Source organism: Strix aluco, chromosome 15 (assembly GCF_031877795.1).
Source record: "Strix aluco isolate bStrAlu1 chromosome 15, bStrAlu1.hap1, whole genome shotgun sequence".
Taxonomy (NCBI): Eukaryota; Metazoa; Chordata; class Aves; order Strigiformes; family Strigidae; genus Strix; species Strix aluco.
In genome coordinates this window covers 5,006,096-5,029,211 of record NC_133945.1, presented here as the reverse complement: position 1 = coordinate 5,029,211, position 23,116 = coordinate 5,006,096, and the positions used below count along the sequence as shown (strand labels likewise).

Here is a 23,116-nt window from a genome sequence, read left to right as displayed (position 1 = left end):
TTTTGCCCGTCCATGAGTATGTGGCACAGTAAGGCTTACAGATATGTGTCACTTGGGATGACATGAGCACGGGAGAAATGTCCTATTTTGGTTACAGGCATGTGGAAGTTCATGCAATTCTTTCCCTACCTTTCCATTTGATTAGTTAATTAGAGCGTTCCTTTAACAAAGCCCTTTTCTGCTGGATGCTCAGCACAGCTGTGGAGATCCCAGGTCTCAAGCTGCTCACCTAATCCTGTGGTGCCTTTTGCATGCAACTCCTGTTGATGTCAGTGGGTACTCTGCATGTTGGAGGGTCACTGGGTTGGACCCTGGGAATGTTCAGTCTCTCAGGAAGCAGTTGTGGATTCATATTCTTGGGATATCACTTAATTGCAGCTAGTGGCATGGTTGTAGGAAAGCAAACAATGGATTAACAACACTGGACTAATGAGTTTAATCCATTAATGTGCATCCTTATGTGTTCTCTAGCCATAAAATACTATTTTTTTTTCCTAGCCCTTTATTTTGAGGGATCAAGGTGACACACGGGTGAGAGATGTCCTTTGTGCATTTCAGGCAGTGGAGAAGGTGTTTGCAGTGCCAAATGGATTTTACTGGCAGACAGTTGAAACTGATGAAAAATACTTCCCTAATAGCAGCGACATCGAGGCTTGCAGAGATACAGACACTGAGGTAAAAAAAACCCAAACCACTCCTTTCCGACTTGTGGGATGATGTGGGAAGTTGAGAGACAATTAAGTGACCTGGAATATTTCAATCTTGAGGTTTGGTACAAATACTGATCTTGAAGTATTTCTCTCTCAGACCTAAATATATCAGCTGAGTATTTTGTGTCATCAGTATTGATGTGCTGATTGCTCTGAGCCACAGAAGATTAAACTATGAAATGTGCAGGTTGAAGAAATTGCTACCAACCAGGTGCAAATCAGTAACAGTAGACAAAATTTTGATAACCTAAACCCGCTTGACTGCAAGCCAATATACAACACAACTTTTTTTTAAACTTGTGCTCAGAAACATTAAAAAAATTTCTGAAGCTTCTGGTACTACCTGCCTGACCTACAATAACTGTGTACGTGTTGTATGAAGAAGCAGGAAGTAATTCTACTTAGTTTACCAAAGAGAAGATTAAGGTAACTTCAATTAACTCATATTTAACTCTGTTTAGGAGTGCATACCACAAGGTACTGGACCTCCACCCATGTACGATAACTTGTTAACTATGGTAACTCGCCTTTCTTAGCTCTTGTGCAACACAAAACATAGCATGTTTGATCTGACAGAGTTCGGTTTCCTGTTAGCATGGTACAGGGAGATGCAGTATACAAAGTTCTTCCTGAACACGCAGCAAGCCTGACCAGTTGCTGAGAGTGTACCAGGCTTGCTCCTGGAAGATGCTTGAAGTCCATGGTTAGGAGATGAATATATATGGTGTAGTTGGGAAATGCCTCATGTCTTCATTACAGTTCCTCCATTTGCCTCAGGAGTACTGTTAGTGGGACCGTACAGACCTCCCCAGCAAGGGTAGGATGCTCTGTGATGGAAGGCAAGCTGAGACTTAACAGCAAGGTGGGCAGGGCCAGCAAGCAGCAAGCAGGGTGCAGTCCCACGTTACCCGATCAAGAAGAGCAGAGCAGGTCCAGCAGCTGTAACTGGGGTCAGCCAAGAGTCCACAGTGGCAAGGCCAAGCCAGAACGTCAGCAGGCTAGGGTAACGGCCAGAATCAGTGACACATGAGACTGGGCCAAGGCATACCTCCAACAAAGCTCAGCTGGAGACCAAAGCCAAGTGCCTGGCTCCGAAGCAAAGGGGAGACAGGCAGTTACTGAGGTTTCTCAGTGCTGGACAGCTGCATTATCAAAGTTGGCCTCAAGCCCAGGCAGCCAAGCCCCAGGGACTCTCTTAGCAGCTACAGAAAAATACTTCCTTACTGGCTGCTGTGAATATTGGGTTAATATCAGGAGACCTTGAGCTAGACAAACATAAAGAAATAGAGCTTTTATTCCTAATTACACCACTTTTTTATGATTTGAGTAAATTTATATCTTCATTTATCATGATGGTATAAGCCTCATAATGTGTTTATGGGGGAGTAGCATTTCATTTAAAGTGTCCAATAATGATGAATTCATTTGGCGTTCACTGCAGCCATAAAGTTTGCTGCTGGGGATGGCGTTGTGTTGCTTTACATCCAGGAGAACCAAGTACAAATTTGAGGCCAGTACAATCACGCTTGTCTGATATACAGCTAGACAATTTATTACCCACAGCACCACACAACTTCCTGTCATAAAGCACTTGCTTTTTGAAACAATATGTTTCTGCTGATGGGAAAGTAATAACAATTTGCTTCCCTTTTGGGTATAGACATTCAGTGTGTGTTTGTGTATGTCTTCCTACATGCCAGGGTGGGTTGAATTGGATTAGTCTGGTAAAGAAGATTTCAAAATGTAAATTTGGGATGGTATCAATGATGTCTCTGACTTTTGATATTTTTTTTTTTAATGTTGATTTTGGCACTTTTGTATGTATAAAGAAACAACCAGTTGGTCTATTATTATTTAACCATCTTTCTGTAGTATGTGAAGTTAAACAGCAGGAATGATACACTTCAGTCTCTGCCCCAGAGAACTTGCAGTTTTTTAATAGCAGGTTTATGTGACAAAAGGCACAATTATATCAACAGAAATAGATTCAATCATAATTATCATAGTTATGATTCAATCTGAAGCTAAGAGCCTACTGTGCTGAACTGCACGTAAACACAAAATAGAAGAAAGCTTCTTTGTAGCTCTTACAATGTAGATAAAGCATGGGAACTAAAGGTGAGCAGAAGAGCTACAGCTGTGCGGTTGTTGAGGGCTTGGAAGTGTTGGCTTATTTCTCCAATGTGCTCTTGCTATTCAGGTTGCCATGGTATTGCTGTTTGAAACTCTCTTCCAAAGTCCCCTAGCTACCCATCACATGTTGCAGCTGGTACTCAGTTCGGGTCTGGATATCTGTGGACTCCGCCTGCTCTATCCTCAGCAGGATATGCTGCTTTCTAGCTCAGGTGAGGTCTAGTTTTCCTTCCAGGGTTCCATCATGTGATGATACTGAGGTGAAGGCAATGATCTGTAAATGTACTAAGGTGAAGAGTGACATGGTGCTGTGGAGGAGAGGGTATCAGATTTATGTGAGTGTTGCTTTATCAGTTCCTTTATCTTTCCCAAAAGAAATGATGATAAAAGATTTTGGGGTGTTTCTTTTCTTCTGTTTCCAGTATTGAATATCCATGAGTTGAATTTTTAACCCTTGATATGTTTTTGTGTCTCAAATCACTTTAGTAGTTGTTCCTTTGCAGCAATCTTTCCCAGATTGCAGTGCCCTAAGAACCAGAGTTAGACTCGTGTGAGTTAAATATACTACATTAGTTCCCACAGATTTTCCTAAAGGTTTTAGCTGCAGAAAATCCAGCCTCCCCCTTCCACAGTTGCCCCCATCCCATTGCCTGTAGGACTCAGAAGCATGGGCATCCTGTAATTGCATTGGCTGATAAGCCATCACCAAAATGTCACACTTGCTCAGAGAAGATGGTCTAAGATGGGAGACCAAGAAGATAAGGTAAACAAAAATTATATGGGTCTCTGAACTCAAATCACTAAGTCTTTAACATTAGACACCAATGTTTTCAAATAGTGGCATCTACAACTCAAGTCTGCTTTTTTCCATTTGTGAAATAGAGATAATGAAGCCTGACTTAAAGCATGTGTGGAATATTATTAGTTGCTAATGCAATATAACTCTAGAGCAACAGGTGTTACATTAGCAGCAGAGTATAGAGATCACCTCTGCAGTACAGCATGGCTTGTATTATCTTTTAAGCCAAGAAGTTCTCCTGGAAGGTTTGTAAGTGACACCATCACAAATACAGGCAATCCATTTCTCTTGGAGAAAGGTACAGGCAGGCTGAAAGTGAGAGAAATGGGTTTCCTTTTCCTCAGGTAGGAAGTGAGTGAAGACCAGCTTAATCGGAGAAAAACTCTCCAGTCTCCCTGCCCCTTTTTTACATTTGAAAACAATAGGAGCAGACTGCCTTAGAAATCGGATTGCAGTTGTCTCGGCGCTATGCACGTAATACATTCATACTGATAGCTGGAGAAATGAAAGAGGACTTCAGAAATGAATAAGAAAACCATAAAATCACCAGTCATTAGGAGATGACAGGCAGCAGATCTGCTTCAATGCACTGTACCATGCACCATTATTTAGGAACATTTCGTATGAAGAGACAATTCATTTGATCTGAGAACTGCTATGCAAGTTTGTGAATTAGATTTTTACCCTTAGCCTGAAAACTTTAAAATGATTATTTTAAATATTTACAGCCAGTTTCTCCATTATCTACCTGCTCTGGAGACTTATGTTCTGGCTTCTGGTTCTTATGCAACAAGCGATGTAATTGAATATTGAATATGCTTATGCTTTTAAACCTCAGGAAAGAAAATGACACACCTTGCTTCTTTTTCTAACATCTCCAGTAAGAACTGCAGAGGAGCCAAATTTACCGTTTCTGGGGTTACTTACTGGACCCCAACTATGCTGACAGTAGACATGGAGAAAGGTTTGCCAGAGACATAGGGAAGAGTTGTTGCAGGAAATAGGGAAGCCACAGTTCAAGTCCTGGCAGGGAAATCAAGGTGGCTAATCGAACAATTTGCCTGGATATGTCATCTTACAATGTAGTACAAAATCTGTATTTGAGGCAGAAGGAAATAATCTAGAAAAGAAGTCCACAGACTTCCAGTTTGTGACCCCCTTCCCTGTTTTCCCTTATCTAATGAAAATTACAGAAAACATCCCTCTCCTCAGGCCAGTGTTCTTGTCCTGTCTCCCCTTCAATCCCCCAGCCGTCCCTGTGGGCATGAACACACACTGCACAAGATGTTGAAGTGCTGACTTCTAGTGTATCAGCTGCTCCATATTAACTAGCGCTGTGCACGCTCCTTTCCACAGCAAATATGAGGCAACCAACTCCTCTTTCTTTAACAGCCTACCTTAAATAATCTCAGATTTACTATTGGGTAGAAACACGCAGCTGGTTGCCAGCATATCACCCTCAGGCCAGGTAACCAGTAGGTTACTTTGATGAAGTCTGGCTATGACAGATCTGAAAAGGACATTTGAGTGGAATGAATGACCTTGGGGTGGGTTGTTGCATGTTTTGGTCACACATATGTTTGTCTTTCACAGAAAAGCTGCCTTCTTCCTATACTTCAAAGACTGGCAAGGTGCCACCAGTGCTGGCATTAGGTGTGAGAGGGCCTAAAGCACGTAGCACCTTGCAGGATATCATTGGGCCGTCGGACGTGGGGGACCGCACTTCCATCAGTGCCGTCTACTGCAGGAGCCAAGCGGAGCCTCTCGCCTGCCTGCCCCTCTGGGACAGCCATGTGCACAGGGAGCTGTGCCTCTGGTTTGGAGGGAGGGCTGCTGATGCAGCACTGTGCGCTGCCGTCCTGGATCCCGCTTCCCTGTGCAACAACACAGCAAGGTGATGGCCCTGGATGTTTTTGAACTCTGGTTCTTCCCACAGGCAAAGTGTAGCACTGCGGCCAGGCAGGCACACAGCTGGCGTGCTTTGTCTTTACATATTGGTCTTCTGCTAAAAGGTCTCAGTGAACAAGAGTGCAGGGCGGGAGCAATCTGTCTACTTTTCTATTTCCAAACCAGTTACTACAGCCTGCAAAAGTGTGTCTCTCACAGAACTGTCTCTTCTGCAGCACACACCAGATGTGTCAAGGTGTAGGACTCTTGCAGTTGCTTCCCATCACTTGTTCCCTGGTAGGCAGGCCTGTGGTTCATACCCCTGCAGCACCTGTTCCTGGGCCCTCTGTCCCAGATGGAGCTGATCAGACTGATTTGAGACCTCCTCCAGCTGTGCCTGGGGCTGGAAAAGGGCTGCAAGGTTGTGTGCCACTGAGTGGCCCTTTGCTAGAAAGCCTGATCTAGCTTTGCCCTATGTCCCTTCCATATCAGCTGATTAGAGATAAGGGGTTTCAGAAGGAAAAGGTTCTTTGGAGGATTATGACAGAAGTGTGTGAAAATGAAGGGTGGCTTATAAACTTTTAACTCACGCAATCAGCGTGAGAAATGCAATTTAGGAACTGATGGCATAGCAATAGGGTGCCAAAAAGTGCTGGGAACAAGTGAGGTTCAGGAGTTTGGAATCTCGCTCTCAGGTGGGTCTGGGTATGGCTGCAGAGGGAACTGGGCTTTTAAGCATCTATTAATCCATCGTGCAACCCAGGCCCTCTGTGCTCTGCTGTGTAGTGCTACAGGGAGGGGGACTGCAGCTCCCAAAGGCTCATTTAGACTATCTTGGACAAAAATGGATTTACCTAATGTTTTTTAATCTTAAAGTTGCTTTGTTTATAACGCTGTTAGGCTGCCAGGATGCCTGCTGTTGGCCTTACTCAGCAGAGCAGAGATGTTTGAGGGAAAGGGGTGGGGGGCAGGGAGAAAAGCTTCAGCAGCTCTGTGGAAGTGGCACTGAGCAGCCCTTGCACACCATCTGCACCTGCAGAGAGGCAGAGGGAAGGCTGCACCAGGAGCCTGGACTCTTGCACTCCTCCCCAACACTCTTACCAAACCTCTCTGCAGGTTTTCCTTGATGAAGATGAGTACTTTCTACAGCACAAAACAATCACTTCCCTTCCTGACAATGTTGCAACTTCCTGGACAGAGACTCAAACCTAAGGACCCAGGAAGCACATTTAATCCTGTGTGTGTAAATGAAGGGCTCTGCTGTGCTCAGGGGTCCCTTTCCTCTGGAGGATCAGAGTGGATTGGCCTGTAGAGGGAAGGAAAGAGGCATGTGTCTTTTTTTTACTGCTGAAAGATGCCCCTGGGGTTGTTCAAGGCATAGGATCTGTGGCTTGAAGGATTTGTTTTACAGTGCTTTATGAAAAGATTTGGCTTAGGGCTTCAAGGAATTTCCACCAACCAGGAGAATATCAAACTACATCTCTCCTCTCCCTGGCTGGCATGCTTGTCACGCAGGCCTCTGTAATCACGTGGGATGCCAGCCTCACACTGGGGTTTTCAGGCCCTGGGCATCTCCTTTTAATATTGCTGAACTGAATAAATGATGCTATGGTGAAACTACCCTGCAGAAATCTCAGACAGGGCCCTGCTACCTGCAAGTTCTGGACAGGGTTTTAAAGATCCCTTCTGACCCTGGATGCTGGGTGCAGTGTGGCACGCTGTGTCAGTGGCAGCAGGCTAGAGGTGAGGATCTGCAGTCCTGTTGATGCTTTCTGCAGAGTGGCAAAGTGCACCCATATAGAATTAATCTGATGCTTGTGGAGGGACTGTGTGTCAGAGTTCATTTCTGCTTGGCTGTGAACAGTGACTCTCATCATTTTTACTTTTAAGGTTTGAAAAAAATCAATTTGGAAAAGTTTCATTCTCTTTATCTATTTGTTTATATTCCTCAGGGATGCTTCTTTCCTCTTACAAAGATGATGAATTCTGCTCCTTTGGTATAACTTAGCCAGTCCAGAGTGGCACAACATTCTAAATAATGCACTTGTATTTCTCCTAATGCTGGTAATTTGGTCCACTGGGAGACAAGAATACAAACTGCAACTCAGATTGCAGTTTTCAGATTATACTTGCAAATGCCGTGGTCTCCTGGGCGTGAACAAGGAGGATGTATTCCAGTCAACTCAGTGGTGGCAAGGGATGAGGCAGACAGGTTGGGATGAGGCAGGCAGGTTTGCCTGAGCAGCCTGCACTTCACAGACCTAGCCAAACTGTTTCACAGGCTGCAGTTTGAGTTGCTGTCAGTCCCTGGCTTTCAGAACCACACCTTATGTTCGCTGTGCTGTGATTTGGGCCTTTTGGGTATGCAGGAATGTTGTAGAGGTTTCACTGGCACGAACATCTCTGCCAGACTTGATTGTGCTTGTTGCCCGACATGAACCTTTAAAACTGATTAAACTCGGGCTAAAGAACCAAAAGTGAATAGCAACTATGACGTAGCTGTGGGTAGGAAAAGCTCTGGTAATACAGCCTGACATATTTCTTGATTCCCAGATTTCTTTGCCAAGCTGGCTATTTTGCATTAGCTACTTTTAATTGAACGCAGAGAGCCTCAGGGGGAGTAATATAAAAAGATTTTCAGTCAGAGAGACCTTGATGCCGCTCATGTCACGGACAAGGGATTGAAATGGCTTTTCCAGTAAAGCAGTTTTACCAGAGAAGCTTCTGTGGCCCTGGGTTTGTTGCAGAAAGTAGGTTTGAGTCAGAACCTGGTGTAACAGCTTTTAATATTTATTGGTTTTCTTTAGCTCTCAGAGTCCTTCATCATCTAGGGCAGAAGCAGATGAAGAAAAGGTTGATTTCCAGGGCATGGTGCTGTCTCGACCTCCAGCAATGCTTGTCTCAACTACCAAAGGTCAGTGTTAGGGAATGGATCTTGAGGTTTTATGGTTCTCCTTCACTGACAATATTACCTTACTCCAGCCCACCTGTTTCAGGAAATTCTGCCTCAGTGCTGTGACCTGGCCAGTTCTCGACCCAGGAATGAATTTCTAGTGAAATACTGTTGCCTAAAATGAAGTGACAGAGGAGTGTTATCACCTCATCCTCCTCATGGGAGTAGCTGCTAGAGTCCTGTAGGCTGCTTAGATTTGACGGAAGGGTAAAAAAAGAAAAAGCAAAAAAACCACCCCATGGGAAATCTCTGCACATAGGGGCCTGTTCACCAAAGAAAGAGTCATGTGAAGACCTACCAGTGTCCTTAAACTGCATATTTGCCTGATTGGAGATCATCTACCTCTACTGGTGAAGAGTTGAATATAATCATAGTGGGTCTGCAATGGTTAAGACTTCATTCAGGGCAGGACTGACCACACAATCAGAAAGGAAAGCACTTCATGGCACTAATATTAACTGGCTATCACCTGGCTCCACCCAAATCTCTCTTTTCCCTTTGTAGGAATATTCTTCCAGCTTCTGAATTCGTACCTATCTAGCAGCAAGCTGACTGGGTTCAAGGGAAACCTGCCAAGGCACGCAGGCCTTATAGCTGGCTAAGAAGGATCTCTGTGGTAGAGGGGTGTCTGCTGTCGAAGGCCAGTGTGCTGACAATCTTCTGTAGCGGGGCCTGGCACTGCAGATCTCAGGTGCAAGTGATTTTTAGACAGTGCTATTAGAGCATTGCTGTCTGGTTTCTACTCCCACAAATGAAGATACTTTCACAGGAAAAAAAAACCAACTGAGGGGAGTGGAAGCTCAGCAGCTGTTGGGGAGAAGATGGCAGAAGGAAGGCAGGATTGTACTGACATAGAAAGAAGACACAGAAGATTATATTGCCAACGGAAATAACGTATGAGAAAAGAATGAAAGCATAAGCCGAAAAGATGAAAGGAGTGGAAAGTGACAGAGAGGGTGACAGAAAGAAAATGGAGAAGGGGGAAAGAACAAAAAGTCTCACCTTTGAGATACACTCTTTCATATAACTGGGCACGTTAACTCAGGTAGCTTGGCAGACAGCCATTGGCTCTGTTATTTGGGATTGGTATTGATGGCAGCTGGTTGCTACTGATGGAATGAGTCACATTTTCTGCCTCCTCTTCCTTTTATGGCCATTAATGATTCACATTTGATGTGGGCTGCTGAGTTACACCACACCACGTTCCATCTGTATTTGGGCTCAGGAAGTCACTGTCAAGCTTTGCTCCTCAGATAGATAACTGTATCATGACTCTCAGAAGAGAAGCTGAAAATCTAGTCTGGGAGCAGACACCCTCTGGGGTTTTAAGGAAAGGAAACGTTCACTGACCTCTTCCTTCAGGTCTCCAGCAGCTTCTCTTGGAGACAGGAAGGTATACCCATGCAGAGCATGCAGAACAAATATATTGCAACTCCTACCAGGTGTATGTGCCCCTTCTCAGTAATCAAAGTTTTACTGACCCTAGGAGGTATTCTTGCTGATTTGGGATATGCGCATATGAAAATGTTTCTTTAAAAGTGTTACCAACTAGAGAGGAACCAAAGTCTTACTCCCTGCAACCCTAAATTTTGACAGTTCACGTATAATGAATGTGGCACTAATGTCAGTCTGGCTCAAAGCCTGCAAAATCAAAGCCATCAAATAGAAATTGTAGGCAAAGAAACACTCTGTCTGTCCCATCCTTAGTAATAAACAGATGCTTTCCTTTGTTTTCTTGCTGTTGCTTTGAACTACCAGGCTGAGCCTTGGTCAGATTCTTCTGGGGACAGATATCCATATTGCAAAGTTTAGAACCAAAAGAAGCATTCACAGCTGATAGTCCTACCCCCAAAACCAAGTGTAATTGGGGCACAGAATAAAATAATTACAACCCCATTATATCATTTTGTTAGAGTTAAGAGAAATTAACAGGACAGTGTAGAGGAAACCCACATAGAAATGAGACTGAGGATTTGTCTTCAGAGCTCACTCTTGGCAGGTTATGGAGATCTGAATGTACATTGTGTACCAAAAAAAGGCTGTATTAGGAATATGACAGTGTAATAATGAAGGTGATGGTAAAAGCAGAGACCCAAGGTAAGATTAGAACAAAGCAAAGACCTCCAGTAGATCAGAGGCTTCAGGGAAAAGGCTTGAGTTTGTCCTGTAGTACCGAAGATGGGGCTTAGACACTGCTCAGGGGATCTTGCAAGCTCTTTCTTCTGATCTTGCTCATAGCACGTGTTGCCACTTTGTTGACAGTGAGCTTGGGGTTCAACTTAGAGAACAGGAGTCTAAAAACTGAAGGATCTAACCCAACGTAAATTCCAGTTGCTTCCACAGCCTCATCTACTGTGTTGAGGGATACAAGGAGAGAACAAGCACCCAAACCTAGTGGATGAGAGTCAGGTAGGAGAGAGCAGGCTGATACCGTTATCATGAGAGCCAAGGACAGGAACCTGTGAAGCCACAGATGGTACCAAACCGAAGAGGGAGATGAGGTCATGATCACAGGCTGGTCTAAAGATTCAGGAGCCCATGCCACAGGGCAAGCTCTGGGATGAAGGTTAAAGATGGGAGTAAAGAAGGGGCAAGAGGAAGCAGAAGGTAGTGCTGAACAAGATTGTAGAAGCTAGCTACGGGCTAGGACCACCAATAACAGCAGAGAGGAATGGTTGGGGTTGCTTCAGGCACTTTATAGTGGACAAATTGCCAGTTGGTCTTGCTGACCTTATTTAGTTACTCATCAGTGTGGCCAGGCTTATCAGGTCTTTGGTCCTTGTGGGAAATGACTGCTGTCGGATTGCCAGCTATAAGGGTAACAGCCTGGCAGGGGCTGACGCACAGCTAGTGCGTGAACTGAGAGCATAGATACCTCAAAGATAGATGAGTAGCTCATAACTAGCTAGATAGACCTGATGAGACAGACTATCTGGAGTAGATGATTCATAAAGATATTACTGATGATGCCATAAGCTTTTCCATTCTAGGTTGGCCTCCGATAGCAGTCATTATGACTTGGATTGAGCAAATAAAGCGTAAAATACAGTGTCACCATTTGGGATGCACTTCAAGTTGGAATTAGCTACTGTAAGAGTTGCCTTGTATTGATACCACAGCTTCCATGGAAATAATATGCTGCTTTTCTTACCCTCTTTTTGATCTAGGGGACATCATTTTGATGGTGTCACCTGTGGTATCTCCTCATGCATACAGTAATGTGCTTTCGGTCTGTACTCATCGGGGGTTTGTTCTGCAAGGAATCAGACAGCTGCAGCTTTCACCCAAGCAAGCCATTGTGCTGAGCATGACAACAAGTCAGGTACTGGACAGAACACACAGCTCAGTTGTATACCTTGGGTTACCAGGTGTTCTGAAACTACTTATGCTCTGAGCTTATGGATGTGTGAGCCCACACTCTCTCTACTAGCTGGCTAGCACTGACATTCTCTGTATTCCTGTCAGTGGTACTCTGGTTGCTTTCAGTGCTGTTTTTTTCTTTAGTAGGAAAATCCCACCAGGCCTCAGCCTCTTACTGATAACAGAAGTGTAAATTCATAATCAGGCCACCTCCTACTAAGGCAAACATGAATTTTACCATTGATCTCAAAATAAGCAAGAGCAGGCAGTAGCCTCATAAACCAAAATAACAATTTCTGATCTGCAAATGTGTATTCAGGAGTAGAGTCTTCATCTGACAGACTGATGTTTGATTATGTACTTCGCAGTCCCTCTGGGACCGCTTATGGCCTTTCAGCAAAAAGTCCCCTAGTTTAATATATTCCAGATGGGTTGCAAAAAGAGCTTCCTATTGTCAAAAATAACTTTTTTTTTTCTCTTCTCTGAAGCTCTGTCTGACATGATGATAGATTTGAGTTAGAGTGCAGCTGGCATTTTGACAAGTCAGCCTAAGGAAACAGCAATAATCATAAAGGCAAGGTTTCAGTCAAACTTAACATATGCAAGAAGTCCAGTTCTGCACTTCTTACATGATAAATCACCCAGGAATCATATAACACTTTCTCTTACAAAGGAGTGGACCCCTTCCTTTAAATTATCATGCTTAGGGTTGTTTGCTATGTCAATCAGGAAATGCATCATTTTGCAAATTAAACTGTGTATAAAGCCCCTCTTTTCTGCTTGTTCTGGGACCAGACCTGAGGAATAACAGTTTTGCTGCCCATAATATTTTGTAGAATAAACATAACTTATTTACAAAATACTACAGCCCAAATAGCCAAATATTTGAAGCACGATTCTAAATGGCCATTGAAGAAGTTAACAGCAACACTATTGCTTCAACGTGCTGTTTGGAGCTTAATGTTTCTGAAAAATCATCCCTTCATTTGGGACTCGAGATCATTTTTGCATGAGTGACTTATGGTGGTACCACACATCAGCTGAGTTGTGGTTTTAGTCCAGCCCAGTTGCAGGGCAGAACATTTTTATGTTAAGCCTCTCCCCTGAGGTTTAAATTAAGTTTCTCTGTCTCATGAATAGATAATGCATGAAAACCCAGTTATTGGAAGTTACTGTGGCTCAGCTGGTGAGCTGTATCTTGTTATGTCATTGTAACTTAAATATTTGCTTGAGCCCTATAGTGATTACATCTGGATTTAGTAGTCTAATCCGACTCTCATTATTTCAGATTGCTGTATTTTGCCCTAGCAAGATTTCAAGTTCACCTGATAGTTCTGCAACAGGAGAGCTCTCTACTGAACCACGCATGCACTGTCTCATTTTGTTGCTAAGAAAGGAGAATGCTAGTCATCACATTCCTGCATTGGTAAAAGGTAATGCTTTCACTGCTCAACAACCTCGGAAAAGAAGGTTTGCATTTCCGTGCGTGTGAGCTAAACTTCAACAGTCTAACCACAGCTGTTACATTGCAGGGAATATTTATGGACAATATCAGGGCCTGATAGTTTTGCCATCTGTATCTCCAGACCAACACGTAAATCGGTCACTACTATATATCCAGCAGAGCAGATTGATCTTTGTCAGTTGTTTTATCTTTAGCACTGGAGTCCTCTTGAACTTAGAATCATAGAATAATTCGTGTTGGAAGGGACCTCAGAGGTTTCTCATCCAACATCCTGCTCAATGAATTCAGATCAGGATGCTCAGGACTTTTTTCAGTCAGGTCTTGAAAATCTGCAAGGACAGAGATAACCCCACCTCTCTGGGCCTTTGTTCCAATGTTTGACCATCCTTAGGGGGAATTGTTTTTCCTATATGTCAGGTTGGAACCTCCTCTGTTTGAATTTGTGAGCCTGGTGTCTTGGCTTCCTGCTGTACACCTCCATAATGGGCAATAACCTCCTCTTCAGTATTCTCACTGCACAGAGAGGTAGGGTAGCAAAAACACGTATGTGCCACTGAGCCTGAGGATAGCATCTGATCCTGTCAACCTCAGCCCCGAGTTCTGCATGCTTGTGACTTCCAAGCATCTGAACTGTCACTTGTTTTACATGTAGGGACTGCCAAAAACCAGACAAGTGGCTGCCCCAAATCTTCTTACTTGAGTCAGTATCTGTCTGAGGCTCCGGTTCAGGAAAAGCGTTATTTGGTTTTCTTAAGGATGAGGTGAAAATGGTCTCAAGTGGGGAAGATCACAGGCAACAGCAGTGATCAGTGCAGAACAAAGAACCTGCTCTGCCTGCTTCTTCCTGCTCTGACAGCCGGCATGTTGCCTGCAGCAGGAGAGTCCTTTCCTGCATCTGTTTTGCTGCAACCTCCCCTTCAGACACCCCTGCTGAGAGAAGAGGGTCACTGTTGCTGACCCCTCCATTAACACCACCACAAACAGCTCATGGTGGAGACATTCATCCACTGCCCGGCTGCTTCCTTTAATCTATCCACAATAGAAAAGAACATTTAGAGGTTTAGAAAAAAAATGATAATTCAAAAAGTCCTCTGCTTTTTCTCCTGAGACTATCACAGAATGTTCTGAAAACACATACAGACACAGTGGATTAATCATGGCAGACTAATTACAGCACCATGTCACCTGCTGCCTGTAGACCCAAGGAAAGTTGCTCATTAAAGTAGTTCAGTTTCTGCTGCTTTTCTCACAGAGTGCCACAGATGATGTTTACAGTGTTCATGTTTTGCATGGGGAAATTTCTACTAGAAATATATGTGGGCACTGGAACAAAGGATATTCCAGAAAATAAAATGTTTTCCCTCATTGTAGAGAACTCGTTTGTGGTTTTTTTCCTTTGTTTGTAGACAGATTTTGCAAAGGCCTCTTTCCAGGTGTTCTGTGTCTGCTTCATAACTGATCCAGAGAGATACCCCGTTCCCTGTTCCAGAGCCCCGGAGAGGGGAAGCTGAGATTCTTGCCACATAAGCTTTGGTTTGGCCTCTAGGAACTGTAGAATAGCACTAGGATTTGAGTAGGGTAAATACAACAATAAGAAGTTTTGCATTTGTAATCAATACCCCTGAAAAGCAATTACTCCTTCAACATCTTGAACACTGTTCACTTTTCAAAGCAAGGAAAAGTTCAACCATCATTCCTGAAATACAGCAGATAGATAGGTGTCTTTGGGAAATGAACCTCTGTCTTGAGGATCAAACACCATAAATTTTTGTCCAAGCTTTACTTTTTGCTGTGCATTGAGTTTGAATAAACAGCAGGTAATGCTGCTGTGGCAGTGATGGCGCATTTTTTGGTTACTCATGCCACCTGAATTTTGAAAAGCAGATAGGTGATTGTCAGTGGTATGTTTGATGTCTGAGGTTTGCCATCAGCCTCTAGTGCTAATAGTCCATTTCCCATGCTACACTACAGTAAATTTTTGTCAGGCTTGTATGGTAGAAAGCAATCAAATGTATACAAAGTAATAAAACTGTGGTCTGAAATATTATTACAGAAGGCTGAACTAATTGTTGTGGAAGTGTGCTGTATGCCAGTACCTTAACGCACTGCCTGTGCGTAGCCCAGCCTTTTGGAGAAAGAGCAGGGGCTGAGAGATTGCTAATTTCAAGCACTTAGTGTCTGTAAAAGTGGCGTGGAATTGGATATTTTCCAGACTGGGAGTTACATGTGCAGAACACGATGTTTCTGTTCAAGTCTGTAATCCTAGCAACACCTCTGTGGATGTGTGGTGCTGCGTAGGATGCAGGGCACTGGCCTTGCACCTTGAGGGCCTGGACTTGAGCACTGGGCTCAAGATTTGTGACTCCTCTTCCTTGTGGACGCCAACTTATTTAAGACACTTACTATAATTCAAGAGCTGTGTAGCACCTGCTGTGCATTTGTTCCACGTTTCAGTTCACAGCAGAAGTTAGAAGGTAATAGGAACTGGGGACTGGGGTGCTGGTCACAATGTGGAGATGTCTCGGAGAAAGCTTAGTTTTCAACAGCTACTTGCCCCACTGTAAGTGAACATCATTTGGGAGAGAAGGGATGATTAAGCTGTGTTTCATGTCTCTTAGGTAAGCTCAGCCTGACCCACGTTAATGTCTCTGTAATGTGACTGTGGTCAGATGAATCAAAACATTTGATAAGAAGGGTGTTTTCATGTTAGACTGCACCAGAGCTGTGTATTCTTCACATTTTCTTTTGTTCTGTGCACAGGACTGATGAATGAACTGGCAAAGCAAGGCCTCCTTGGCAACGGGCAGAGCAGCCTGCCTGCCACCGCTGGGCTGGACCCCTCTGCGTGTTTTCATGTGACTCCTTACACCGAGACTTTGCTGCACACACTGGGTAGGTCAAAGCTATGGGAAATGCATCGTTCTGGCTTTGGTCAGGTCTGACGACCTTATTAGGGGATTTTCCTGAATCAGAACATTAGGAATATGCTTGTCTATAATAACTCATTTAGTGTTCTGCTGTCCGTCAGTCGTAGTAGCTCTCATTGGATGTCTTCTGTTGCTGGGTAATGAATGTAAGAATCAATAGAAAAACGAAATGAAAATACCTCTTTAATGTAAATTTTAAAATGGGTGGAAAAATAAATTATTTAAATGTGACATGATAATAACCAGTTAAGCCTTAAACCTTCCATAATTGAAAGATTAATATTCAATCAATACATATTTATTGCCACAGTTTCAAAAGAAGTCAAAATATTAAAATGAGATAAATTGGTGGTTAAGTGTGTAAAGCAGAATTTGCTGAAGTGATAACGTTGGCAGCTGTAGTTCCTCCATAGGTGCAGAGAAGGTACTTTCTCATTTCACTTTACTCAGGTGTTCTTAATTTCAGTTTATACAGTTGGATTCACTTCAGTAACTCCTTCATTCAAAGTGGGAAGTTGTTAGGACTTGAAAAAGCAAGTAAATGTGTTTTCTGTTATAAATCTATGACTCAAATGGGTAGGAGAGTCTTCAACCTACTAGTTCTGTACACTTGGAGGTCACAGTAATCGGATGTTTAGTTCACTAACTACAGGTAGCATTTTCTTATGTATTTAGCAGGTTAATATAGTTTTATTTAACTAATTAAATGATTCTAAATTTTGGATATCAGGAGTTTTAATTGAAGTATATTACTCTCCAAACCAAATTCACACTAAGTCATAAGGAAAAATAATAATCAAATGCATGTCATTCACCACTTTCTAGCATTCTGAAATGTTAAGATGTAGGAATAACTAAATAAATACATGTTAATCTATACAATTGCTTAAATAATCGTGTAGTGAAACAGTATGGAATCAAACACAGATTTCTGAGGGGCTGGGGATTCTGCAGGCTATACTGTTCCCAGTAGGACTGTGGACATATGCGTGGTGTTATAACAGTCCCCAGTTAGCCATCAACTGTATGCCGTGTAATCTCCTAGAAAGCAAAATGAAGTATCAATTTAATGTGAAGTCAGTCATTAGTTATCAATCTGAAATTGATGCCTTAAATCATCTTAGTATAGATCTATCAACTTTGCTTAGTGGTGTGAATAAGGATATCAAAATTACCATTGAATAAGAGTCGCTTTACGTGGCAAAAAGTAATTCCAGTTAAGGAGTGTGACTAATTAGTAAGGATTTGCTATGATACTGCTCCTCACGCATGATTCTTTCTGGCCATGCTGAGCTGTAGTGTGAGGAGGAGTAAGGCACTGGCCTTTGCTCAGTTGAGAATTAGTCAATTCCTTCACACTAAAAAAGACTTGAGAATTGTTTTCGTGGGGTAACTAGTTTTGTTTTGATGATCTCTCTGGGTAGGAGGAAACCTTAGTGCTGTGCCAGAGCCCCGTAACATTCCTCTGGATCTTTTCTGCAATCGAACATATGCTTCTGAGCCTGAAATGGAGCAAGTTGTCATGCTGACAGTGGTTGGAATGGACACTATGAAGAGTGCCGGAGAGCTCCTTCACCAGATCCTTCTTCCTGGGTCCAATAATCAATCTTGGAGCGCAGGTGATCCCAGCTCTTGGGGAGGGCTGTAGAAGTTGGTCAGGAAAGTTTATCCTGTCTAGCTATTTTTATCATAGCAGGAACATTATGAAAAATGTGGTGAAAGCGGCCTCAGGAAGGAGGACAGGTTTCTTTGCTTACCTGCCTGAAGAACTAAAGAATTTATCATGGCTAGTTAGTCATGAGCCAGGCCACTTTTCATATTGCAGACAGCTCAGGTGGGCATAATTTTCTTCAGAGAGTGTCAAATTAGTTCAAAGATGTGCTTAGGTTTAGTAAGCCTTTTATGTAATCCGGAGCATTGTTTCTCCCTAAGTACTGGGTGATAAAGCAGCTGTGTAACTGGGGCTCAGCCACAGGAATTCAGAAGTCACAAACTCTGCTCTGTCCGCTGACATCCTTTGTGATCAGAAGCAAGACTCTTCACTGCTTCACACTTCGTTTCCTCATGGGCACGGGAGGAATAATGGCAATCCCCAGCATTAAATGCTTACAAATGCATGAGGAGTGCTGCCAAGTGCTAAGCAGGATGATGATTTTACATAATTTGATGATACAGATTTCTTTGAAGTGTAATAATACAGGAAAGGTACTAACAAAGGGCAGAAGTCTGGAACCCTGTTTTATGCTGTGTTATATCCTACTCTCTCGAAACAATGCTATGGAGTAAGTTCTGTGTCATGGTAGGTGAGGAAGAGATTCTAGCTGACAGAAACTTCCAGCAACATACATTCATGGGTTAAGCCCCTAAATATCTTCCTACATTGGAAGTAAGACTACTTTACAAACACAACAACATTTAAACTACTTCAAAGACAAGTCAGCATTAAATTGTAGCTTATTACTATAATGCATATAGTTTAAAATGGAATGTTATGAGTGGTGGTAAAGGATCTATAATTATGGCTTGTACTGTGTCTAAACCACGTTGTTATCAGTGTGTTATCAGTGTTTCCCTTTCAACTCTTCTCCATTAGCTGTGTTCTCTAATCAAATCATGACACTTAATCTCTGTGGCTCCCTGTTGATTTCCCAGATAGCCCATTTTTTGTTTTCACTGTAATGTAGTTTCCTAGCATTTGCATCTTGTGGTTTTTCCCAGTATATTTCTATATCTGCATTACAGTCCATTTTGGATGCAACAGGGGGCAAAGTCAAAGCAGTTTTGGAACTTGTCTAGTAAAAAAATCAATGTGAATTTAGAACACTTGTCTCCAAAAGAAAGCACAGCTTCTATGAAACACGTGCTGTTAATTGATGCTAAACACCTTTCTCTTGACTTACACAGAAGGACCTGATTTGGGATTTGAGCTCCTAGGTCTCAAGTGGTTGCCCCATCTCACTCGACATCAGGCCAGAGAAATAACCCCTTTTGAGGTTGGAGATACTTCCTGGCGAAGAAGCCTGGATATACTAATGTCAAACCCAGTCCTTGTGTGTGCATTACGGCGGATCAATGCCTTCAAAGTTCTTGCAGATGCATTGAAGAGATTAACGCAGTGCAGGGAGAAGCTAAGCAAAAGTGGCAGTCAGCTACAGACAGTAATGGCCATGACCCCAGAGGTGACATTCAGACAAGCCATCCTCTTCTTCACAGAGACAGATTTTGTTACTGGTAAGTTTATAACGTCCTCAGGTATAAGGTGTTTGCGAATTTATTGAACTTGGACAAAGGAATCCATTGCTATGGGTTTTTCTCAGGCATAGAAAAACGTAATAATTTGGGGTTAAATTCTGTGCTTGGCTGAATAATGATGAGGGATATTAAATCAGCAGGAGCCAGTTGAAGTCATCTACAAGTTGGCCTATTAATTTAATGTGGCTATGCATGGCCTGGTGCCCTTTCTGAAGATCTCAAGGTACTCCATAAATACTAAATAGATATTACAGCAGTTGGCATGATCAGTAAATAATACTATGCATTTTGCCTCCAAAGAAACTGGGAAACAGAGACCAAGATCTATCCCACCTAAATGTGGGCACCTAATTGCTGTGCCTAGCTTGTTGAGGCTGGATGCCCCAATCTTGTTCCTCTACTCAGGGAGACAAAGGTACTACCAATCTGCAAGAGCTGAAGAAACCAGGTTTCTTGAGAATTTCTTTTTATCCTAGACGAGAATGAAGAGTTCATGAGGAACAGAGACCTTTGCTGTCAAAACCTTCTCAGACTTCAGTGATATATGCTAGCATTGATCTTTCAGCACAGTAAACCTGCTGGTTTCCTCCTGTAGCAAGAAATGTATAGCCACGCCTCTTTAAACTAAATCACTGTGCAGACTATGGTGTTATTGATATTGGATGCTTTGGAGCAGCAGACTATGAGCTCCCACTGTTTTCTTCTAATGTGAAATATATTGGCATATCACCTCCATTCTTGGGGAAGCCTCACACCTAAAGATAAACAGTTCTGAGCCTGACGAGTTCTGATTATTCAGACACAGAGATAAATCAAGGTTGTGGTAACACTGTGTATCAACTGAGGAGGAGTGACGCAGTTCCATAAGTGCATTCATGCTTTGTAATTTATAGCTGTTCCCCTATCTTTTCGCAGGGAAGAAAGGTCCTTTGTTGTCAACACAAACTTAGATGCTTGTGTCAAAAACGCGGTGCTTATGTAGTGCGGAGTAACAAATTGGCTTTACTGAACAGAAAGAAGAAAATGTGATGGTGTTGGGAAAAAGATACTCACAAAAAGTTAGATTTGACAGTGAACTATGTGGGTGTTTTATGTGAGACTGGAGACCAAGAAGAGGAGGCCTTCAAAAAAGAAGGCATCAGACACCCAAGTTAGTGTATAAAACTGTAAGAATTCATGCATTGCTGCCCTTCATTGAAGTTATCTTGAGACCAAAAAGCAGGATAAGAGGAAAGCAGAACTGAGAGATCAGTTTATTGAGGGAGGTTGTAATCACAGTGCCAGCCTTTCCCACCGAAGCTATTGTCCAGAACAAAGAACATAGCTGAAGCATGACTTCAGCATCCTGCACTCTCTCTTTTATGAGGTTGTTACATTTTTCCTCCTGTTTTTGTTGTTGTGGGAGGAATGGAGGGGTCTTTGTGCTAGAGAACAGCTCTTCAGTATTTTGCAGCTGGTAAAACATCTGCCCCCTGCTAAATAACATCACCTTTGTCACACACACACCCCCCCCCCCCCCCCCCAAACCAGTGAAGGTCCCCCATCTGTGAATCCATAAAAATACATCTCCTTCCTTTTCCAGATGCAGAACACCGCCCTGCTATGAAATACCTGCCACCACCTGGCAAGAGGTCCAGGGCTGAAGGTAAGACCAGAAGTATGCATCAGTTGCCTCTTGGATAAAAACAAATAATTTCATACTCTTAAAATAGATTGAAGAAAACTATAACCCTATGTCCTCTGTCAGAGTCATGAAAATGGGATTAGTAAACCTTTGGTTAGACATCACAATCCCAGGCAATTAGGAAGAAAAGTCCAGATGGGTCCACTTGGTATTCAGGGAAGGTGATAGTATTGCCAGATCACCTTTCTTCTACACAGTCCTTCTGAGCATGCCTGGATGACCTGTCTAGGACTGGTGTGGAATGTAGGCTAGAGGAGTAGTTAACGTTGGCTCTTTAGTAGCCCTTTTCAGATGTATATCTCAAGATGAGTTTCATTATGTTTTACAGAGGGATTATTGAAGCGTAGAGAGGTGAAATGTGTTGATCACCACTGCCTGACAAGTGGCTGACAGAAATTAGAGCAGAATGCACATTTCCTAAGTTTCAGACAGGGACTCTCATTTGCATTACAGTTCTATCCAAGTCACCACGGAACTCTCAGGTCCTAGAAGTTCTTTCAAATAACCCCAATACTTACGAAAAAAAAGTGGCACTGTGAGGATGTGAGCTAAAAAGTCATGAGGCAAGGATCTCGGAGCTAGTTCCACCCTCTATATGTACTCTTATTACTCCAGCAAAATAAAAGACAGACATGTGGAAAGAGAAAATGGTTTCATTAAAAGAAAAGGACACTTTGGCTAGATACCTTCCAGACACACTGACCTGCGAAACAGAAATACATGGATTTCAGACAGTAATAAATACAAAAGAATGGTGATCTCATTTTGATTAACAGATTTTTAGTTTTCTGTTATCTACCTTGCATGTCACACTGGTTAAACTTGCCAATCACTGGAAAAGGAAGTCCTTTATCAATCTGATGCAAGCTTCTCCTGATTGCATCCCAGTCCTAGATAACTTCTCAATTCACATATGCCTTGAAGTGCCTTAAATTTTCTTCACCTCTCCAAATCACTTCAGGTTTTACATTAGACTGAAGGAAACATTTTTATATAGGTTTTGTCATAAGTTCTGACTCACCAGACTCCTTTTATACTGCTCTGCTCTTATAAAGAGCCACTGAAGTGGCCATTCCTGGCTGCTTGGGGAATGTCAGTGAGGTTCTATCAGCAGAGCTGAGGAAAGGACTGAACAATATATCTGGGCTCAGTAGGTGTGTAGTTAGAATACACAGCCCGTTTTTGCTTCCAAGGGCACTGGAGAGGACATTAAACAAAACACCTGAGCTTCTGGGACTTATACTAGGAACAAGACAGCTTCTAACTTGACTATGAAATAGTGGGAGCGCAAAGGTAGCTTAAAACCACCGTTAGCCACTGCCTGAAATACACAGAAAAGGTAGTAACCAAGAATCATGATTTAGTACTTGCAGTCCTTTTCAGCATATGCTGTTGGGCTTCTGGAGAAGTGGTAAGTACGACATCTCCCAGGGTGTCCCGATACATCTGAATCTCTGAAATCAACCCATGCATGTCCCAGTATAACACTTCAAAACAAGCGTGTCATAGCAATGTTGGCTGCATTATGTAGAGATGATGGCAACATCCTCAAATTATTATCCCAGAACATGTATCCTGCTTACTCAAATCTGTCTGCTTTATTTAGTGGGAGAGAGCCAGAGATGCCATGCAGAGTCACTGTTTACCTACTTACAAACAGGTGAGAGAAGAGAAGAGAAAATGGAAAAATGTGGTTTGATAAGGACTTTGTGGAACTAACTTATCTAGATGTACCAGCCAAAAATAACCAAAAGTATTATGCTAACTTTTTCCTTAGGCTTGAATACAGGCAGTGATATGCACTCTTTTCTAAGCATGCCAGGAAATCTGGTATTTGCTTCTCTTGAGTTTACACTTATTTTAAGCCACACACATATTATTGTATATAAATAGTATATAAAGTAAACAGTATTTTTCACAGTTACACTATGAAATCAAAACCTATG

The 23,116-nt window shown here is 42.7% G+C and overlaps 1 protein-coding gene across 8 annotated transcripts in view; it reads left to right on the top strand.

Annotated features, from left to right (window-relative positions):
- The window catches only part of DNAAF8 (dynein axonemal assembly factor 8), a 94,676-nt gene that overhangs the window by 46,560 nt on the left and 25,000 nt on the right, over positions 1–23,116 (top strand). For all 8 annotated transcript variants that reach the window (XM_074840853.1, XM_074840851.1, XM_074840850.1 and 5 more), the window contains 11 exons: positions 559–675; positions 2,911–3,055; positions 5,236–5,536; positions 8,337–8,443; positions 11,650–11,804; positions 13,131–13,275; positions 16,068–16,199; positions 17,659–17,853; positions 19,139–19,465; positions 21,069–21,131; positions 22,777–22,830. In XM_074840853.1, the coding sequence (XP_074696954.1) occupies positions 559–675; positions 2,911–3,055; positions 5,236–5,536; positions 8,337–8,443; positions 11,650–11,804; positions 13,131–13,275; positions 16,068–16,199; positions 17,659–17,853; positions 19,139–19,465; positions 21,069–21,131; positions 22,777–22,830 (1,741 nt within the window). The remainder of the gene's footprint in view (positions 1–558; positions 676–2,910; positions 3,056–5,235; positions 5,537–8,336; positions 8,444–11,649; positions 11,805–13,130; positions 13,276–16,067; positions 16,200–17,658; positions 17,854–19,138; positions 19,466–21,068; positions 21,132–22,776; positions 22,831–23,116) is intronic.